The 21,481-nt window shown below is 39.0% G+C and overlaps 1 protein-coding gene and 1 non-coding gene across 2 annotated transcripts in view; both read left to right on the top strand.

Moving 5' to 3' along the window:
* Window positions 1-15,133, top strand: part of PAK5 (p21 (RAC1) activated kinase 5) — a 180,620-nt gene extending 165,487 nt beyond the window's left edge. The window contains exons 6-8 of the mRNA XM_007955672.2: window positions 8,508-8,633; window positions 11,536-11,670; window positions 14,978-15,133. Coding sequence (XP_007953863.1) covers window positions 8,508-8,633; window positions 11,536-11,670; window positions 14,978-15,133 — 417 coding nt within the window. The remainder of the gene's footprint in view (window positions 1-8,507; window positions 8,634-11,535; window positions 11,671-14,977) is intronic.
* LOC122151527 lies at window positions 14,614-14,742 on the top strand. Its single transcript, XR_006164192.1, has one exon. It is a non-coding gene; the product is annotated as a small nucleolar RNA SNORA11 (small nucleolar RNA).
* Window positions 15,134-21,481: the final 6,348 nt, after the last annotated feature.

The raw sequence follows: 21,481 nt of genomic DNA, 5'->3' as shown, positions 1-21,481 counted from the left end.
GAGACGTTATGCTAAGTGAAAGAAGTCAGACGCAAAAGGAGAAATACTGTCTGATTCCCACTTATATGAAATATCCAGAATAGGCAAATGAATAGAGATCAGAGTAGATTTGGGTTGCCAGGGTTGCCAGTGGTTGCCAGTGCAAGAGCCAGGAATAGGGAGTTACTGCTTAATGGGACTGAGTTTCTGTTTAGGGTGATGAAAAAGTTTTGGAAATACATGGTGAAAAATGTAATAATGTCACTGAATTATACACTTAAAAATAGTTAAATGGCAAATGTTAGTGTTACATACTAAAAAAAAAATAGCAAATTATTGGTCCCCAGTCATTCTGATTCATTCAGACTGGGGTAGTACCCAAGAATCTACACTTCTAACAACTTCACAGATGGTGCTAATGCTACACACTTTGAGGACCAGTGCTTTTCAGGAAGCCACCCAGGAACCAGGCACAAAAAAAAAAAAAAAAAAATCATCTCTTGCCTTAGCCCAAAACCTGGAGCAGACACAAAACAACTTTAGGGTATATGCAACAAGGATTTTGACATGCAGAAGTGCTTTAAATGTATGTTTAAGCCTTTAGGTGTCTCATTCATTGATAGACTTTCTTTTTTTCTTGCCTCTATCCTCTTGTGGGGCCCCTGATTATTAGCTAAGGCACATCATAGAGGAGAAGGATCTCAGGTTTAAATGGCAGCTTTGTGTGAGCTCGAAACTCTAGTTGCTCATCTTGTCCCTGTGTAATAAGCTAAATCTTCTCCTTTTAGGGACAGGCAATGGACTAGCTGCAGTGCTCTTACTGCATTAGAGAGAGAAGGGTGGTTTCCTAAATATCTAAATTATGCAATTCTGTCTAAAATAAGGCTCAGCTAAGAGTCTAGTGATTCACTTTTAAGATCTGCCTGCAGTGCTTTATTATACTCATTACTTGAGTTCTCATTATCTACTTGCAGATTTATTTGGGCAAATGTTGTATGCAATTATATTCTTTTAGAAAATTGTCTCTTTTATGTACTTGGATGAGTAAAAAATCATGCAGAAGCACTTCCACTCCTACAACAGGAGAGCAGGCCTAGCTTCCAAGTTTTCAACTTCTCATTTCACATTTTGTCAGGAAGATAATTATTGGTATGTCAGATTTTTTTTTAATGCCTGAAAAGAGAAACCTACACTAGAAATACTGAAATAAATAACTACCAAAATCTAAAGGCTGATATGTTCACCTCCTTAATCATTCAGTTTTCAAGTCACAGGCACATAAAATTTATTAGCAAGATTGTTTCTCCTCTACTATCTGCATAATAGGGTTGCACATTTACTCACATTTGAGTATTGAAAATGTCCACACACACACACACACCCCCGTATAATTGTAGTTTCTCTGTTTCCTAAAACTAACTGTAACTTCTTGACAAAACTTTTGCATTAGATAGATTTTTAAAAATCTCTATTTTAATTTGATCCAATTGAACTTAGTAAGCTTCAATAATTTAAACATTGTCTGTCAAGCTCAACCACGTTATTGTAAGATTGAACTGATATCTTCTAAAATTCAGTGCTTTCAATTGAATTGCATCCACAAAAAAGATTTGTTGAAGTCCTAATCCCTGTGCCTATGAATGTGACTCTATTTGGAAAAAGAGTCTTGGAAGATGTTATCCGTTAGATTAATACGAGGTCATGCTTGAGTAGGATGGACACTAATCTTATATGACAAGTGTCCTTATTGAAGAAGAGAAGATAATGGACCTACAGATAGATATAAAGATATAAAGAGCCATATAAAGTTGCATCTACAGCCTAAGAACACCAAGGATCACCAGCCATCACCAGAAACAAGGAGAGAAACATGGAACAGATTATCACTGTCAGAGCACTCAAAAGGAATTGACATGGGTAATACCCTGATTTCTGACTCCTGGCCTCCAGAATTGTAAGACAGTGAATTTCTGTTCTTTAAAGCCACCCACTTTGTGGTGTTTTATTATGGCAGTCCTTGGAAACCAAAACACTCAGTCTTTCAGATTTGACCACCACCTACTCCTGTTCCTATTCCCTACTGTTTCTCAAGTTGAAGTCTAGGAGAACAAAGTTAAGTGTGATTTATGGGACTTCAAGATGAATGAAACAATCTTCTTGTTCCTCTCTAATCTTTGGATGGGCTGTTCTGCTAGATATAGGAACAGGTGACTACTGAGGGTGAATTGGTCCCATCATCTACTGGGCTTTTCAAAAGGACCCTTTGCATTATTTCATAGTGCCAGCCTTTTGCAGTATGTCTTGAAAGCTGACCTTGAAGCTACTTCCTCTTGTCAGCTATGGGTTGTTCCAGGCACTTCTCCATTTCCTCACTGAAATTTGTAGGACTTCTGTACCTTTGCACACCACACATAAGCCATGGAGACCAGTAGCACTGCCTCAAGCTCATTTCCACCCATACTGTTGTGCCTTCTCTCCATGAAGTCCATGTTGGACATGGCCAACGCGGATGCTCAGCCAGTACTCATTAGTATGTTAATTGTTGTTAGTTGCCATGGAGTTGGCTCTGACTTTTGGCAGCCCTATGTACAACAGAAGGCAACGTTGCCCAATCCTGCACCATCTTCACCATTATTGGTATGCTTGAGTCCATTATTGTGGTCACTGTGTATTTTGAGTGCCTTCCACCACATGGAAAGTCTATGATCTAAATCATCTGAGCTAATTTCTTGATAGGTCAAATAATTGAAAATATTGTCTCTGTATTTAAACTGGCTTTCTCAAGCTTTCTGTCTGGAGCAATACAATCTCTTCCAACCCCATACCACTACTAATCCTGGGCTGCTTAGAGAGATGATCATGAACTAAAAAATGAAAAAAAAGAAACATGCACATTAATAATTCTTAAATATTAAGATGATTTCATCTGTGTTCCAAGTTTGATTCTAGAAGCAGCTATCTTCAGTCTGCCAATGATGGTTTCAGAAAGAGCACCAGTGGTCTTTTGTCATGTAATCTACTTACTAGCTTATATGTATGTATCAAAATAAAAGAAAACCCATTTAGAAGCATGTGTTTATTAAATGCACCAGCTGTTATGGTACACAATGAGGTTTCATAAATAAAAGGCCAAGCAGCTGCTCCTGAGGAGTGTAAATTCCAGCCATGGGGGACAAAGTCAGCACCAAAAAGCAGTTCGAAGTTACGTAAATGCTAACTTCCCCTGAGTATGAAAAGGAGTGAGATCAATGGGAGCTACTGAGATTTCTGGAGGAAGTGAGATGTTAGAAAACCAAACTCACTGCCATCGAGTCGTTTCTGACTCATAGCGACCCCTCCTTGGGTTTCCGAGGCATTATCTCTATGGAAGTAGATTGCCCAATCTTCCTTCTGGTTAGCAGTCAAATACCTTAGGCACTACGCCATCAGAACTTCTACTAAGGCTTTGAAATATGATTAAAAATCGAATATGCAAGTAAAGAACCATAAACAAATGCTCCAAGCTGGAAATGAACCAACTCCTATCTGTTTGCCCAGGACCTTCCCTACACCCCAGGAGCCTCCTCAATCCCTAGGAATAGTTTTAATGTGTGCAGAAAGCAATGAGGAGTGAGGCTGGCTGCATGAAAAGGCTACAAGGAGGGCCTTGAAAGCCATTCCGGTGGATTTCAATGCATACAAATAAATAGTAGGAAGACTGGGCTCAGCAAGAATATGAGATAGCTTTCACCATGATACTGAAGTGAAGAGATGAGACCCTAAGCAAACAAATGCTCTTCCATCCTCACCTCTTCATAAGATGCTTCCTTTCTTGCTTTTTCACAGCATAACTGTAGTCTCCTATGTTTCAAGCTATAACATGTACACCAATAGCCCAGGAAGGAGCTCTGGTAGCGTAGTGCCTAAAGTACTTGACTGCTAACCAGAAGGCTGGCAGTTCAAACCCACCAGCCACTCCTCAGAAGGAAGGTGGGGAAATTTACTTCCGTAGCGATACTGCCTCAGCAACCCAAGGAGGGGTTGCTATGAGTCAGGTCCGACTCAATTGCAAATAACAACAACAGCCCAGGGATGTTGTTAAAATGCAGACTCTGAACTTAGAAGGTGTAGGGTGGGGCCTGAGAATCTACAGAGAATTTCTCTAGAAAGATTCTAACAAACTCCCAAGTAATCCTGCTGCTTCTACTGTAGCTTTGAATAATAAAACCTCCCATCTCTTCATTTCCATCCCATCTTTTTAGGAACCTTGTCATCAGTTACCCTTATTCCTATATTTTCAACATCTACTACTCCACTAACTCCTTTATTTCAGCGTGTAAACTTGCTCTGTGGTACTGAGTTGTAGTTAAATGCCTGAATCCTGGAAGCCTGGCTCCCTAACTTCCTACATCTCTTCTTTGGACAAGGGACTTAATCTCTGTGTGCCTTGGTTTACTGTAAAATAAACTCACTGCTGTCAAGTCGATTGTGACTCATAGTGACCCTTTCTTGGGTTTCTGAGGTGACATCTCTATAGAAGTAGATGATAATAATAGTTCCTACTTTGTTTGTTATTGTGCAGAATTAAATGAGATACTACATGTAAAGTACTTCAATTGTAACTGACATATAGTAAAAGCTCAGTAAGATTTATCTCAAGAACCAAACCAAACTCACTGCCATCAAGTCAATTCCAACTCAAAGCAACCCCCATTTGCTTTCCAAGGCTGTAAATCTTTGTGGAATCAGATTGCCTCATCTTTCTTCCACAGAGTGGCTAATGGGTATGAACCACCAACCTTTTTGGTTAGCGAAAATGCCTTAACCACTACACCACCAGAGCTCCTAAGATTGATCTAGAGTAACAATAATTATCATTGTCATTATGGTCATCACCCCCATATTTTTTTTTCTTTTATTGTGATTTGGGTGAAGATTTACAGAGCAAATTCACTTTCCATACAGCAGTTCACATATACTTTGTCTCATGACATTGACCACAGTTTACCACAATGCAACAGCTCCTCTCCCACTTCCTCCCCCTAGTTACCTCTTCCTGTGTCCATCCCTCCATGGACTCCTGCCCCCTGAGCTGTCTCCCTGTGCATAAACAGCCCTTCTTTCTCCCATGATTGTTCTCTCCAAGGAGTGCATCTACTTGAGGTAGATGTTCAACTCTATGCCTGTCTTTTGTCTGGCTAGAAACCACAGGTGTGGGTTCAATTCCAGACCTGAAGGGCAGTTAGGGGCCATAGTCTCAGTGGTTCCACCAGGCTCTATTGGACCAGCAAACCTGGTCCGCCCCCTTTTTTTTTTCCCTCCAAATGATTTTGGGTTTTGTACCCCATTGTTCTCCCTCTCTATCAAGGATCTCCTAGATAGATCCCCTTCCAAGTGGGTGACAGTGGTGGCCGATCACCCCTATATTTTTAACCTTAGGGTTTCTTCTACCTATGTTAAAACACATCTCATTTCTTGAAGTGCAGTTTGACTAAGACCTCACTACTGCCTGGTTTCTGCCTCTGCAGAACATGAGTCACCACAGACCCCATCCTGCAAATACAATAGCAAATCTCAGTTATTATATGGTTTACTGTCTCTGTTCCTTCATAGATGTCGGTCACTCCCATCTTGACTTCTCCATATCATTTTCCCTCACTTCTCCTTACATTTTGCTGTTTTTCCTTTCAGTCTCCAAAAACACTTTGATTTCAGTCACTCCAGCTGCCAGTCATTTCATCTCTGACCATCTTCTTTTCTGATACTACTGGGTGTGCAAGGGTGTTCGAAAAACCAACTATATCCAGAAGACACCTTAAAACATGTTCCCCAGAATAGCAATGTCCCATATATTATTAAGGGTTTAAGATATATAGGCGTATGCACTTGTCAAAACTTACTTCTTGGTAATCTTAAGGTATGTGTATTTCACTGTATGCATTTCAATATTATATACACTGAAAATAAATATAGAACATGCATATTAATGATATACATGTTGAATTAGGAGTAAAGTGTTCTGATGTCTGTGACTTATTTTCAAATACATTGAAAAATAAAGAGAATAGATGGATGTATATAAGGATAGGTGTGTGACAAAACCCAAAAAGCAAAACCCTAATAGTGATAGGATCAACTTAGTGGCCCCAGGGATGTTTGATCTGCAAATTGCCAGATTATTAAAAAGTATCATAATAAAATGGTGGGGGAAAAACTGTGCCTCCAGACCAGACCTCTCCACTGAGATCCTGATCTTTATAATAATAACAACACCATTATCTTTCATTCTCAGAAGCTTCTTTCATTCCTTATGATTGAGTCTCATCCTTCATTCAACAACGTTGATTTTGAGAGGCTTCTGATGTTCATCTCATAGTAACTCATAGCAACCCTATAGGACAGAGTAGAACTCTCCCATAGGATTTCCAAGGCTGTAAATCTTTACAGAAGCAGACTGCCTCACCTTTCTCCTGTAGAGTGTCTGCTGGGTTCAAACTACTGACTTTCCCATAGGACAGTGTTTTTTTTTGTTTTGTTTTGTTTTGTTTTTTATTAATGGCCAATTTCTATTGTCAATGTTACAGCTACAAAGACGTATTTTTAAAACTCTAACCAAAAATATTTGGTGTGAGATAGAGGAAGCAGTAAAGGATGACTCTCACAGTTTAGGTTGAGTAATGGGGTGGATGATGGTGCCATTGACAAAGATAAAAGACTGATAGATGTGGGTCAGGTTTTGGAGTGGAGAGAGTATATAGTGTTCAGAAGGTAACATTGATCTTCCATGTGGAAATATATACTAGTTGGAAATTCTGATCTTGGATGGAGGAGAGAGATATAAATTAAGCATGGGAGGAGAAAGGGAACCTGACAAGAGTATGTTAAAGGAGAAGACCTAAAATTGAGATCCAAACACTAGAGACCCCCAGTATTTAAGGTGTGAGCATAAGAGGTCAAACCAGAGAAAAATGTTAAGAAAGGAATTTCCAATAAGTATGAAGAAAATCAAGACAAAATTCATGTCTTAGAGACTAGGCCATTGATCTATTTGTTGTTTTTGTGGCTGTCATCAAGTCAGTACCTGACTCATGATGACCCCATACACAATGGAATGAAACACTGCCCAGCCCTGCATCATTCCTTTAATTGGTTCCATAATTGGACAATTGTGATCCATAGGGTTTACACTGGCTGGTTTTTACAAGCAGATCTCCAGGCCTTTATTCTCATTCTCTCTTAGTCTTGAAGCTCCTCGAAGCCTATTTAGCATCATAGCAACACACAACCCTCCACTGTCACAGGTGGTGACTTCATATAAGGTGCCTTAGTCAGGAATCAAAGCTGGGTCTCCCACCTGGAAGGTGAGAATTCTACCACAGAACCACTATTGCCCATGTACCATTGCCTAATTGTGTTCTTTTTTAAATCTTTTATCATCATGAACAATAATAAAGTAGTCTTGGATGAGGCCATTTGAAGTTCACACCAAGGCATCATGGCCAAGAATCACACCTCCCAGAAATAAGCTGACTGCTGGGCATCAGGGATACCCAAATCAGCAAGTTCCTGATACTGCAGTATGTTCTGAAGCATTTGCTTACGAAGACTTGAGCACTGTGGAATAGTTATCAAAGCCTTTTTAATTTGTATGTTGTTGTTGTTGTTATGTGCCATCGAGTCGGCCCCGACTCATAGCGACCCCTCCTTGGGTTGCCAAGGCAGTATCACTACAGAAGTAGATTGCCCAACCTTCCTTCCGAGGAGTGGCTGGTGGGTTTGAACTGCCAGCCTTCTGGTTAGCAGTCAAGTGCCTTAGGCACTGTGCTACCAGAGCTCCCTTTAATTTGTATAGGATAATCTAAAACAACTAACATATGTGTACACTGAGTCATCGTGATGACTGCCTTAAACCCATGATTAACAATTGCTAACACCCAGCCTCTGTGCTATTTCCACTTGCATTGATATTCACATTGGCAAGTTCATTCATCATGGGCAAAGGGGAAAACAAAAGGAAAGAGAATCAACACTGAAAGTGCTATATCAGTATCATATAATAATGAAGGTTTGCAGTATATTAAATATAGAAAAGAAGTTGGTTAAATCATCTCACAATACATAGAAACCTACACATGTTGGACACAAAATAAACTAACCTGCAGTTGTTTGTACCAAAATCACATTGATAATATCAATTTATTTACACTGAAACATCATTGTCACATTAAATTAAAGTTGTAGAGTTGAGTTTCAATGGATTTGTTGGTTTTGGTGTATCTCATCTGTCTGCCTTTTGTTTGTTTCATTATTTTATAAAAGATGTAAGCAGTAGGAGTTTAAACATTTGCAAGTCAAACCTGGTGGGTTGATGAGAAATTATTCCATTAAAATTAATTGTGCCTTTCTCAAAAAAAGAAGTGACCAACCCCTCCCCCAATAATTCCAAAACCCATTAATGAGATTATTTTGCTTTGAATTTAAAATTTTCTATGTACATGTTTTTATATCTAGTAAACAATATCGTAAAGTTGTATTCCTTTCCTTTTCAGATAAAGTTATCTGACTTTGGTTTCTGTGCTCAAGTCTCCAAAGAGGTGCCAAAGAGGAAATCACTTGTTGGCACTCCATACTGGATGGCACCTGAGGTGATCTCTAGACTACCTTATGGGACAGAGGTAAGGGGGTGACAGTTACTGTTTGGAGAGGCATGGCCTGGGATAGACTCCAGAATGCAGTGGTCTTGAGATAGCTGTGAACTACAGGAGATCTAGTGAGAAGTTTTTGACTCTCACACTTGTTCCCTATTCACTGCACTAGATATAGAGTGGCTGTGGCAGAAAGGAGATTGGCCACCACTGAGGATATTTACTGGCCACCACTGAGAATATTCAGGGGGTTACTTATTGAGGTCTAGAATGCACAGAGCTCCATTACATGACACTGAGGGAGAGTCACACAAGCACTGCTCTTCTCTCAGTAGCAGAGAGGTGCACAAAGCAAGGCAATGTGACTAGAAAAATGGTCTGAGATGCAGAGATGAGCAGGCTGGGTGATTCAGAGAAAAGATACAGGGTTAAAGAAAGCTCCAGAAAAGTAGAGGTAATGTTTGAGTAAGAAATTAAGAGAGAGGTAATACTTCCTTTTCCCTTTAATAAAGTATTCCTCTAGAAAGATCATATATAAATATTATTTTTAAAAATCTCTGTTTTCTTGAGTTAAGTACAACTTTCTTCTCACTGTTAATAATATAGAACTTTAGATATTTTTCACATCTGCCCACAGGTAGTTAACTAGGGAATTTAACAGGGTGAAAATTCAAGGTCTAAATTTCAGAATGTTAAGATATTCATTTATCCCAAATTGGTGGAAATGTCTTTGACATTTTCTTTAAAAAGCAAAAAAGGATCATTAGCAAAAACTCTTTAAGTCAACCATTCAGCCTATAGACCTGTATTACCATATTTAAATTATGGTACAATTTTGTTTTCATCGGGAAAGGAAATATCATAGAGTTTGTGACAATGAGGGAGACAGAGAGTGGTGGAAAAGCAGTCTAGGGAGGGAATAGTGAAACCTCTGAGGCACACAATGTACATACATGTGGAAGCCAAGAAGTTTGTTTCATACACATCAAAAGATTTCACCAAAAGAGTAAAAGGAGAACCCACAGACTGGGAAAAATCTTTAAAATTTATAGAAAAATTCAACAACTGAACAACAAAAAGACAAATAATTCAATTAAAAAGTGGACAGAGGACATGAACAGACACTTCACCAAAGAAGACATTCAAGCAGCTAATAAACACATGAAGAAATGCTCAGGATCATTAGCCATTGTTGTTGTTGTTGTTATGTGCTGTCCAGTCAGGCCGGACGCATAGCAACCCCTCCTTGGATTTCCAAGGCAGTATCATTAGCCATTAGAGAAATGCAAATCAAAACAACAATGAGACATCATCTCACCCCAGCATTAATTACAAAGTTAAAAAAAAAAAAAAAAACAGAAAACAACAAATTCTTGCCAGTGTGTAGAGAAACTAGAACCCTCTGGGTTTACACTGCTGGTGGGACTGTAAAATGGTGCTACTACTGTGGAAAACAGTCTGGCACTTCCTTAAAATGTTGGAGATAGAAATACCTTATGATCCAGCTATATCACTACTAAGTATATAACCTAGAGAAATAAGAACCATGACACAAACAGATATATGAACACCCTGTTCATCTCAGCATAGTCACAGTAGCAAAAGGCTGGAAACAACCTAAACGCCCATCAACAGAGGAATGGATCAAGAAGTTATGTTTTTTACATGCAATGGAATACTACACTCTGTTAAAGAAGAATGATAGATCTGTGAAACATCTCATAACATGGATGGCCTTAGAGGCTGTTATGCTGAGTGAAATTAGTCAATCACAAAAGGACAAATATTGTATGAGACCACTAGTATAAAAAGTCAAGAAAAGGGTTTCACAAACAAAAAAAAAAAAAAAAGGAGAAGAAGAAATATTTCTTTGATGATTAACAGGGGTGGGTGGGGAAGGGAGGGTAAACCACTAAGTAGAAGATTTGAAAAAAAAAAAAAAACATTAATTTCAACTGGCCATACAGTGTTTCCAAACATTATGATGAAGAGGGTGATTCTAAGATAGGAGAAGAATAGTAAGAGGTAGCAGGAATAGAACGGTAAAAGGTAGCAATGAGCTAAGGATATTGGCATGAATTAAATAGGGCTCTGCTTTCTTTTCCTTGTTTGCTTGACCTTGAAAGAGTGCGCAACTTATTTTTCTCACTGTGGTCCCAAGAGCATAAATTCTCAGTGAAGGTCACTGCAAGGTTTATATTAGCAATGCAGCCAACAGATAAGAGGTGTAATGAGGCTATCACAGGAAGTGACTGTAACTGGAAATTTATAGTACAGCTAGGGCTTCTCATTGCCCAGGCTTCCCATTCTTTACCCAGAAACAATTGCTTGTCATCTCTTCCTTTTCTTGTCCCCATTTCTTGAAAATGGTTTTATAAAAGAAGGTTTTGTGCATGCTGCTTTTAAATGATAAAACAGAAAGGAAAAAACCTCAAAAAGGGGGAAATTGAACTATTTTTAAAATCGAATTAATGAAAGAATCAGAATATATTCTGCACTGTGCAATATACCTTCTTGCATTTTGTTGTGAGTATGTAAAAAAAAATCCCTGTTTTCTTATGAGTTAAGTGCAACTTTCTTCTCTCTGTTAATAATACAAAACTTTAGATATTTTTCACATCTGCCCACATCTCTAGTAGTTAACTAGAGAATGTAACAGGGTGAAAACTCAAGTTCTGAATTTCAGAATGTTAGGATATTCATTTATCCCTAGTTGGTGGAAATGTCTTTGACATTTTCTTTAAAAAGCAAAAGAAGACCATTAGCAAAAACCATTAACCAACCATTCAGCCTGTAGACCTGTATTGTTAATTTTGAGAGGTTAAAAATATCACAATCAATTTATGAGTATGAGTCTATTGAGTTCTATGGGCACATCCAACATTTCAGCATGTCCTCCTTGCCTGAGATAACCACTGGGATGTCCTAACAGGTGGATATCTGGTCCCTTGGGATCATGGTGATAGAGATGATTGATGGTGAGCCTCCCTACTTCAATGAGCCTCCACTCCAAGCAATGCAGAGGATCCGGGACAGTTTACCTCCAAGAGTGAAGGACCTACACAAGGTGGGAAGTGACATCTGTTGCTGAAGTTCAAACTACATCTAGAATTTGCCAGTCACTTTGTGGTTTTAAAGACGCATATTTCGTCAGGCAGTAGACCCTTGTTTACAAGAATGGACTTTGGAATTAGAGTGGCACAGTGGTTAAAGCTTTCAGCTGCTAACCAGAAGGTCAGTGGTTCAAATTCACTAGCCACTGCATGGGAGAAAGATGAGGCAGTCTGCTTCTGTAAAGCTTTACAGCCTTGGGAACCCTATAGGTCATTTCTACCCAACACTTACTAATTGATCACCTATTGCATGCTGGCTACTATTTTTATTGTTGGGGTATTCGCAGCACAAGACCCCAGAATCTCTGACTCTCCTAGAGCTTACATTCTACTTGGGCAGGTGGATAATAAACTATAAATAAATGCACAAATAAAATACTTGTAGAGAGTGGCAAGTGTATGAAGAAAATAAAAAGTTCTTGATGTGTTAGGAGTGTACAGGGGAGGAAGCTGGGAAGTAGTGTAGGTTCAAGTGGGAAGGAAGACTTTTCTGAGGAGGGATGATTGAGCGGGGACCTGAATAGGAGGAAAGAGCAAGCCATGCAAAGATCTGGGAGAAGAATGTCCCAGTCATAGGGAACAGTAAATGCAAAGTCTTTAAGCCAAAAAAGAAGGCCTATGTCAAGATTGGGCAATCTACTTCCGTAGTGATACCACCTCGGAAACCCAAGGAGGGGTCGCTTTGAGTTGGGTCCAACTCGATGGCACATAACAACAACAACAACATGTCACTGGAGTAAAGTGAGCAAGAGAATAAGAGTAAGGTATGGTGTCAGAGAGTTAGGCGAGGTCTAGGTCATGCAGGGCAGTGAAGGTCATGGTTAGTATAACGTATATAAAGGACCAAGTGGTGTCTTTCCTGTTTTCCCAAGATTGCCAACTAGGACCAAGCTTAGGAAAAGAAAGAAAGAAAAAAAAAACAGATGTTCAAGAATCATTACTGTGGGAGTATCCAGCTCCTTGCAAGACTTGCTGAGAGGTACCATTTCTACTGAATCAGTGCCATAAGCACTGACCCCAATACACACTTCCTCTCTCATCTGCATAATGACAGTGAGAGAGGACATGAGGCTGTCTTCTGGGGGAGAAGAGTTGGCTATGGTAGAACCTCCTTTTCCTTCATCTGTAAATCTGAGGAGAGAGCCCCAGTAAAATCAACCAGAAAGATTGTGTGAATCTGCAAAAAAAAAAAAAAAAAAGGAGACTGCTTGAACCAAAGGGGATATTGAAATTTTAATTGGACTGGACTAAGTTTTAATAATGAGAAGTGACTAAAAAATATATGTAGTATCAAAATAGATCAATACCCAGTAGAAATAACTGTTGATGTTGTTCAAAGCCATGTACAAGAAGGCTCTTGACAGTTTTAATTGTAATGGTCAGAAAAGTGGAATCTTCCCAAGGCTGTCCCCAAATGAACAAATGATGTGTGGCATATTTCAGCAGTGAATAGTACACAGCAATGAAAAGGATAAAATTATTGCCATATACATCAGGGAGGAATCTCATAGACTTAATATTTACCAAAAGAAATGAGAAAGAAAAGAGTTCATACTATACAACTCTCTGTAAAGTACAAACACAGGCAAAATTAATTTATGCTATTAGAAGTCAACACAGTGATGATGACATACACATTGCCGTCGAGTCAGATCCAACTCATAGCGACCCCTCCTTGGGTTTCCAAGGTAGTATCACTATGGAAATAGATTGCCCAACTTTCCTTCCAAAGAGTGGCTGGTGGGCTTGAACCGCCAGACTTCTGGTTAGCAGTCAAACGCAGTCAAATGCCTTAGGCACTACGCCACCAGAGCTCCTGATGATGACGTATGGGGGATGGATATTGAGACACTCTCATGGAGTGGTAGAAATGTTCTATATCTTGATTGAGGTAGATAGTAAATATGTACAAATATATATAGAGAGAGATAGATAAATAGATATAGATATATAAAACTTTATTAAGCTGTTGTTGTTGTTGTTATGTGCCATCGAGTCGGCCCCAACTCATAGCGACCCCTCCTTGGGTTTCCGAGGCAGTATCATTATGGAAGTAGCCTTCCGAGGAGTGGCTTGTGGGTTTGAACCTCCAGGCTTCTGGTTAGCAGTCAAGTGCCTTAGGCACTATGCTACCAGATATGAATGTATGTAAGTTATACTTTGAGAAAGTAAATTACAAGACTTTAAAGAGAAAAATGCTATCTGTGTCAGATATCCTTAAGATAGCTTGTTTCTATTTGAAAAAGAGGATTCCACAGAGCCTAGATGGTTGCAATTATGAGAAAAATAAAACTATCCCATGTTCATACCATACTTCATAACAGAGTTGCATGTATGCAACTATGCCTATACATAGTGAGGATCCCATAATAGTTGCTATTATCCTTGGAAGTCCCTCGGTGGTACAAACAGTTAAAACGCTTGGCTGCTCATCCAAAAGTTGGAAATTTGAGTCCACTAAGAGAACACCCTGGGTACCTGGCAATCTAATTCTCAAAAATTAGCCATTGAAAACCCTATGGAACACAGTTCTTTCTGAAACTAGGGTTGCCATGAATTGGAGTTGACTCAATACCACCTAGTTTCCAACCAACCAGCCAACTCACTGCCATCACGTCAAATCTGATTCATAGCAACCCATCCTTGGGTTTCTGAGGCAGTATCTCTATGGAAGTACATTGCCCAGTCTTCCTTCTGAGGAGTGGCTGGTGGGTTTGAACCGCCAGCCTTCTGGTTAGCAGTCAAATGCCTTCGGCATTATGCCACCAGAGCTCCTACCACCTAGTTTGGGTGTTTTATTATTATTATTACCATTATTATTTTGTTTAGTAAGTCGGTTTTTATTCTTAGTTGAATCATCATTAACCCTGTTACTTCAAACTTAAAGAAGGTAAGGAGGGATGTGCTCAGAGCACGGTACCTAAAGAGTAGCTTCTCTGTTTACAATACACCTAAGGGGAATCTGGGTTCATTGTGATAAGGGGCACACAACTTCCAGTTTTCCTGTGAACAATTAATTAATTAATTAAATTTAAAAAATTAATTAAATTTTAAAAAGAAGGAAGTAAGGAAAATACTCTGTGTTCAAAAAAGGAAATACCTGCTTTGACTTCCACAGCATCTTTCTCCCCAAGGTGCCTTTCTGGAATTTGATGTTCTTGATAGAATGACTTTCCTAGGACCTCCCTGGGAAACTGTCTTAGGGAATCTGGGTTGGGTTTCTGTCTTAGATTTCAGGATGGCATCTTTGTGTTTCGGCAGGTTTCTTCAGTGCTGCGGGGATTCCTAGACCTGATGTTGGTGAGGGGGCCTTCTCAAAGAGCCACAGCCCAGGACCTCCTTGGACACCCATTCTTGAAACTGGCAGGTCCACCATCTTGCATCGTTCCTCTCATGAGACAATATAGGCATCACTAAACAGATGATTCATACAGGTGAAAAGTCTAGATGAGGACTTGAGAACCATTCAGGAGAATACGAGGAACCCATGGACCAGTAAAAAAAGCCTGTGCATTCTAGACCAGCTGATTGGTGGGACAGTGTGATGACCGACAGGGTTTGACAGACCAGGGCATCTTCTTGTGTCTTAAACAGGCATCTCTCCACTCAACAGCTGGTGAGGTCATTTGAAGCACGGCTTTACTAAGTCATTATATTTTTCAGCCCTTCATCCAGCAAATCAGAAGGACTCAGTACAAACTCCGTTATGATATATCCTAGCCACATGCAGGGTAACGCATAGGATTTTCTATTTCGAAAGAATACTTTTCTGGCAAAAAGAAAGAAAGAAATGTAAACAAAAAGCACTTTTTTCTTAATGGTAGCAGTGTAATGTATTTTGCAATGAATTTGTAATTTTTCTGTACGATAGTTTTGATAATTTATAGTACTTTGATGTCACGTAGCCAATGTATCAGTTGAAGTAATACTTGTTTCCTAGCAGGAGTTTGAACAAAGCCTTTCCTACTTTTTTATCCCTTTCAGAAAAACAATGATTCTTTAAGAACTTTGAATACTGAATGAATCTCAATCACCGTCAGCTTTAGTAAACTCTTTCTTATTTTAACAAGTGTCTTATATGATGGAAAGACTTAAGAGTGATGGTGGTGCACGTATCATTTATCCAACCAAAAAATTATAAAATAAAATTTAAGCCACAATATAACCCCAAATGACTTACTCCTTGGGATAACGTTAGATAATTTGAAAAAAATTCACTTTTCTTCAAGGCTCCTAGTAGCAAACCATTTGTTGCGTGGCAGGGTGTTTCCCCTAATGCCCTTTCTCAAGTGGGTATGTCATCCCCTTGTGGCCAAATATCCTTCCCAAGGAGCAATTTCAGTGCTAGGATCAATGGACTTTGTTCCCCGAATTGAATGTTTCAAAGAGGCTGTGAAAATTCGAATCTCACAAAAGGAAAGGAGAGAGATCAGGGGCAAGATGTTTGGTTTTGTTTGTTGCTGTTTTGAAACTGTATGCTAGCACACCAAACTCTTGTCTGTATTTACCTTTGTACCAGAGTATTAATTGCTGTTGTTCATGTATCTTGCTGGAAGTCTGAACTGACTCTAGAGAATGGTTTCCCAAGAGGGTATTCTACCAGGTGTGATCTGACTTCAGTTGTGACCATGTTTTAATGTGTTTCTGACATAGGAGAGTTGTGCTGCTGTCTAGATCTTCTTGAATGTTGATAAAAATGAATGACTACTACAATACATTTTGTGTTGCTTGTTGGATGAATTTGCATGTTAACTGTAGGCCAATATAGATTTGCCTTTAAAACTCTGGAAGAGCTACATAGTCATCATTAGTTTTTATTAATTATGCATCAAACAAAAGCCATTTGTTACCAAACTGGAAAACCAGAAGTTTTTCTTAATGACTTGACATACTGTAACAAACATGAATTTAAATTTGTGAACATGCTCTGGTTGCTCTACGCATAATTAAGAATTTTTTTTTGTAATGAATAGGTTGCTAATTATTTATTATAGTTAAAAAATGGAAAAAAAGGCATAAAATGACCTTCTAGTGATTAGATTTTCAGTTTTCTCCAAAACTGGAAATGCCTCACCATAAATAAGATTTGTAATTTTGTTTCCTAAAAGTCAGCAGATCAATGTTTTATGTAAAATATTAAGATACTGATATAGCTATGTAATTAAAAACAAACTAAATCCAGGAAAGTGCAGTTCTAAAAGTTCATGAAACAGATTACATTAATTAAAATAGGACTATGTAGAAATAGAAAGAAAAGGAAAGGAAAAACTTTTTAACCAGAACAAATAGTGGATTTTGGATTCCAAACATTTTTGACAGTGTAATGGAAATTTTTCTGTAATTTTCTTATCACTGAGTATTTTTTAAAGTATTCATTGAGTTTACCAAAAGTTACTGTAGCTTAAAAGGTTTTGTGTGCACTACCTATTGGCAGAAAATGCACTTGCAAATAAAAATAAATGTTTGCCTTTTCCCGATTGTGTCATTGGAAACTCCACTGATTTCCTGAGTTTGTATTATTGAAGAAAGTTCCCTTTATGATCTTGAGGAATGCAAATAAGTTAGTATAAAATTACATCATGACAACAGAAAATGAAAACAAATATTTCCATCCCTAGAGGTTACAAATAGTGTAAGACTATGGTGTAGACACCACTGTTGAGAACAAAATTAATTCAATTCTGGATTGCTGAGCTCAAAGAAAACCAGATTCATGCTAAAGACTCCCATGCCACTTCCTTGTTCCAAAAATACTGAACTGATCTGAGGACTTTACTAACTAGGGATATAGCAAAGGACTTGGATTAGAGAAGGTGTGGTTGAAATAGCTCTGTGATAGCCTGGAAGACAATGTTGGGCCCTTTTCCCTCTTCGGATGACAAGGAAGACACTAACATGTATCCCATGAATTTGAGGAGGCTCTTGTATATGGAAAGCTCATTTTTCATCTGGTGATTTCTGAAGATGAAAACTCTCAGATAATAGCCTAGGAATGCAGAATGTGAAAGGATGCAGTATGTTGTGTGCCAGGGAAGAGATAAATGGGGCAACCCCCACATAGGTCTCCACAGCCTTTGGAGGGCATCAAAGAAAATACAAGCGTTTCCTTGGCTATGTTGGATGGCGCATAGAGAGGAAATAGGAAACATGGGGCTAAATGAAATAAACCACTTAACCAAGTAATTGGACACCCAATCTAGAGAGTGCATTGCATGAACTACGGAAGCAAACTGAAGGATGATATGGCTATTTTTCTGCAGTGGGTAGGGACCTCCCAAAGAGGGGTCTAGGTGGAATTGAGCCTTATTCTGAAAACTAAATACATCATCTACACCCAGACCATTCTCAATAGCAGAAGCTGCAGTCTTCAGACTGAACCAAAATGAGATTCAGGCGCTTTACCTTCCTTTGACAGCATCTCCATGGCAGCTGAATACAGCCAATTAGGTAAACAAAATATCCCTTTTCTACTGCTCCCTATACACTTGGGCCATGGGTTAGTGTGAAACCCCATGATTGGGGAAGGAATTTAGAAGAAACAAAGAGCATACTATATATCTCCTGCCACTGCCTCACCACTGCTACCTATTTCTCTTTCTCTAAAGCAAGTTTAGCTTGAACAAGGGAGAGGAGTGTTAATTTGAATTAGAATGGTATTGATTTTTTTAAACTGGATTAGACAGCTATATCAGACTGAGTTATGGTGGTGTCTCCATTACCCACTTGGATAAATATGCTCAGTAGCTGTTACTGCAAAGATAAAATCATTCCACGAAGTTAACAACTCAATGAGTTCAGACTCCTTGCTCAAATTGGCTAAATGAACAGCAGCACTGTGTCACCAAGGAAGAAGTAAGAAGATTCCAGGCAAAGAAAAGATTGCTCTGAAGTAGGTACAAACTGTACAAACAAGATCAATTTTGCAAAAGTAAATAATATAATGCGAAATCCACATTGTGCAGGAATGTTGGTCAATTCAGCCTCAACGTGTGAGCATTTTGAGTTGTATTTTTAAGTCAAATTAATATATTCCATTTGTATGATAACTTAATTAGGAATGCTTAGTATAGTAATAGTAATACTTAGTGTGGTCATACTTAGTTTTCTGTCAACAGACCGTGAGAGAAAAGATTTAAACACAAGTACTTTATTTAGGAAGTGACTCCAGGAAGCCCAAGTGTCAGAGTGGATAAGTGAGACAAAGAAAAGAGAGAGGTCAATAAAATGAGTGCTAAGGAGTGGGTTACCAACTGAGCAACTGGGGCTCAATCCCACTGGAAACCTTCTGAGAGATATCTCAGACTTTTCCTTCAGGGTATTTACCCACCGTCATTGGGTGAGAATTACTACTGGAATATCAACTCCCAGAACTTCCAGCTTGCCCTTGCATATGGGCGAAGTATGTTCCTTCTGCCAAAGAATATCTTCGGGGATAGAGACACAGGAAGCCATTGGTATATACGGGAATGGCCAACAAATCAAATCCAGGAAGCATCAAGTAAGCCAGAGTAGGATCCTATTATCATCTCCTATGTTGTTGTTGTTGTTATGTGCCGTCGAGTCAAACCCGACTCATAGCGACCCCTCCTTGGGTTTCCGAGGCAGTATCACTACGGAAGTAGGATTGCCCAACCTTCCTTCTGAGGAAAGATATAAAATTAAGGACAAAAATAAGACTAAAAAAGTCAATGAGTTGCTGTCTTCTGGATCAAAATATCCTGATTTAAAAGCAAAGGATTCCTTACCCTAAAATGTTCCTCTAGCCTGGATGTGCACAGGAAAGGGGTTGTGTCAAAGACAGCCTTTCTAAGATACCCAAGACTCCTGGACTGTACCCTCCAGAGAAGATTTTCCAAGTGAGCATAGCATGTTGGGAATATTTTATTCTGTTTTTAAGTAATCTTACGCAATTTAACCCCTTTCAACCTCAGATTTCTAGCTATGAAATGAGATTAGTAAAACCTACATTAGGGAGTTGCTCATTCATCCACTCATTCATTCTTTTTTCATTCAATCAGTCAACACTTTTTATTTGGTCTTGAGATTAATACACACTGAAGCATCCAATGCTCTAATGAAGCCATTTGCTCAAGTTCACTTGGAAAATGCTTTCATAATTATGCTTCATCATTGTCAGCATGTCTAAGAACTTAAAGCTAGAAAGGAATTCAACACTTGATATGATCCTCCTTAACTTAGCTAACCAAGGTCCAAAAGAGTTAGGAAATGACAGCACATTAATCATAATACTTGAATAGACCACATGCCCACACACCCCACACACACACACAAACAGACACACACATGCAGGCACCTCACACTAGAACTTCAATTCCATGAAGGCAGGGATTTTTGCCTATTTCATTCACTGATATGTTCTCATCACCAAAAACAGAGCCTAAAAAGCACATACCTAATTGGTGTTGATAAATACTTAATATTTCATTTGTTACATGAAACTTTGTGATAGTGGGGCAAGAAGTAGCCATCCTTCCCCAGGAGGGAAACCTGACAGGTCAGGTCACTTTAAGTGGGATTCTTAGCCTAATTTTGCAACTTGGATCCTGTTGGATGTGTGAAACCTATGGACTCCTCAGAGAAAAATGTTTCTCACTATATTAAAATGTATAGGCGTACAAAAGAAATCACTTGAACAGACATTTCACCAAAGATATACAGGCAGCCAACAAACACATGAGAAATTGCTCATGATCATTAATCATTAGAGAGATGCAAATCAAAACAGCAATGAGATATCATCTCACCCCAGCAATAATAGCAAAGTTCAATAGGTCAGATAATAATAAATGCTGGTGAGGTTGTAGAGAGATTGGAACTCTTGTACACTGCTGGTGGGATTGTAAAATGGTACAACCGTTGTGGCAAACGGTATGGCGTTTCTTTAAAAAACTGAAAATAGAAGTACCCTTTGACCCAGCAATTCCATTACTAGGAATATATCCTAAAGAGGTAAGAGGTAGTGCATGAACAGACATATGTACACCTATGTTCATCACAGCACAATCACCATAGCAAAGAGATGGAAACAACTTAAATGCCCATCAATGGATGAGTAGATAACCAAATTATGGTATATCCACACAATGGAATACTATGCCACATTAAAGAATAATGAGGGATATGTGAATCATCTCGCAACATGGATGAACCTGGAGGACATTATTCTGAGTGAAATAAATCAATTGCAGAAGAACAAGTACTGTATGAGCCCATTACTGTAAAAAGACAGAGAAGGGTTTGCTTGGGAAAGGGAACTCACCTAGAAGGTTACCGGGATGGGGAGGGAAAGGGAGGAATTAATTTCGGGCTAGTTGGGGCCTACACACTGCCATGGGTCACGGGGGGGATATATGGGAAGGATATATGACCACCATAATAACATTAGGAATGAGAGGACATCACATTGTACACATAAGAGATAGATGACAGATGGTAATACCAACCAATCTGTCCACAATATCACATTGCCATTAACATCAAACACTAGGCTATACAGACAAACACATGAACACCTGAGATGATCAGACGGCGGTCAGTGAACAGAAGTATACTCTAGACCAAGGACAGATTCAGCTGAGGCTAATCTTGCACAGACACCAGTGATATAAAATACCTGCAGTCCTTACAGAAACAATAGAAGACAGACACAGAGTAATCCCTCACAGACATCCAGACACTATGGGAGAGAGATCCAATAGATCTACTGTCTCAGGACCATAGTAATGGGGGACACCAGACTCAACT

This window comes from Orycteropus afer, unplaced genomic scaffold (genome assembly GCF_000298275.1).
Source record: "Orycteropus afer afer isolate SDZICR_OR568_19922 unplaced genomic scaffold, OryAfe1.0 scaffold00529, whole genome shotgun sequence".
NCBI classification, from domain to species: Eukaryota; Metazoa; Chordata; class Mammalia; order Tubulidentata; family Orycteropodidae; genus Orycteropus; species Orycteropus afer.
Note: the sequence above shows the minus strand (reverse complement) of the source record. Positions and strands in the feature narration are given on the sequence as shown.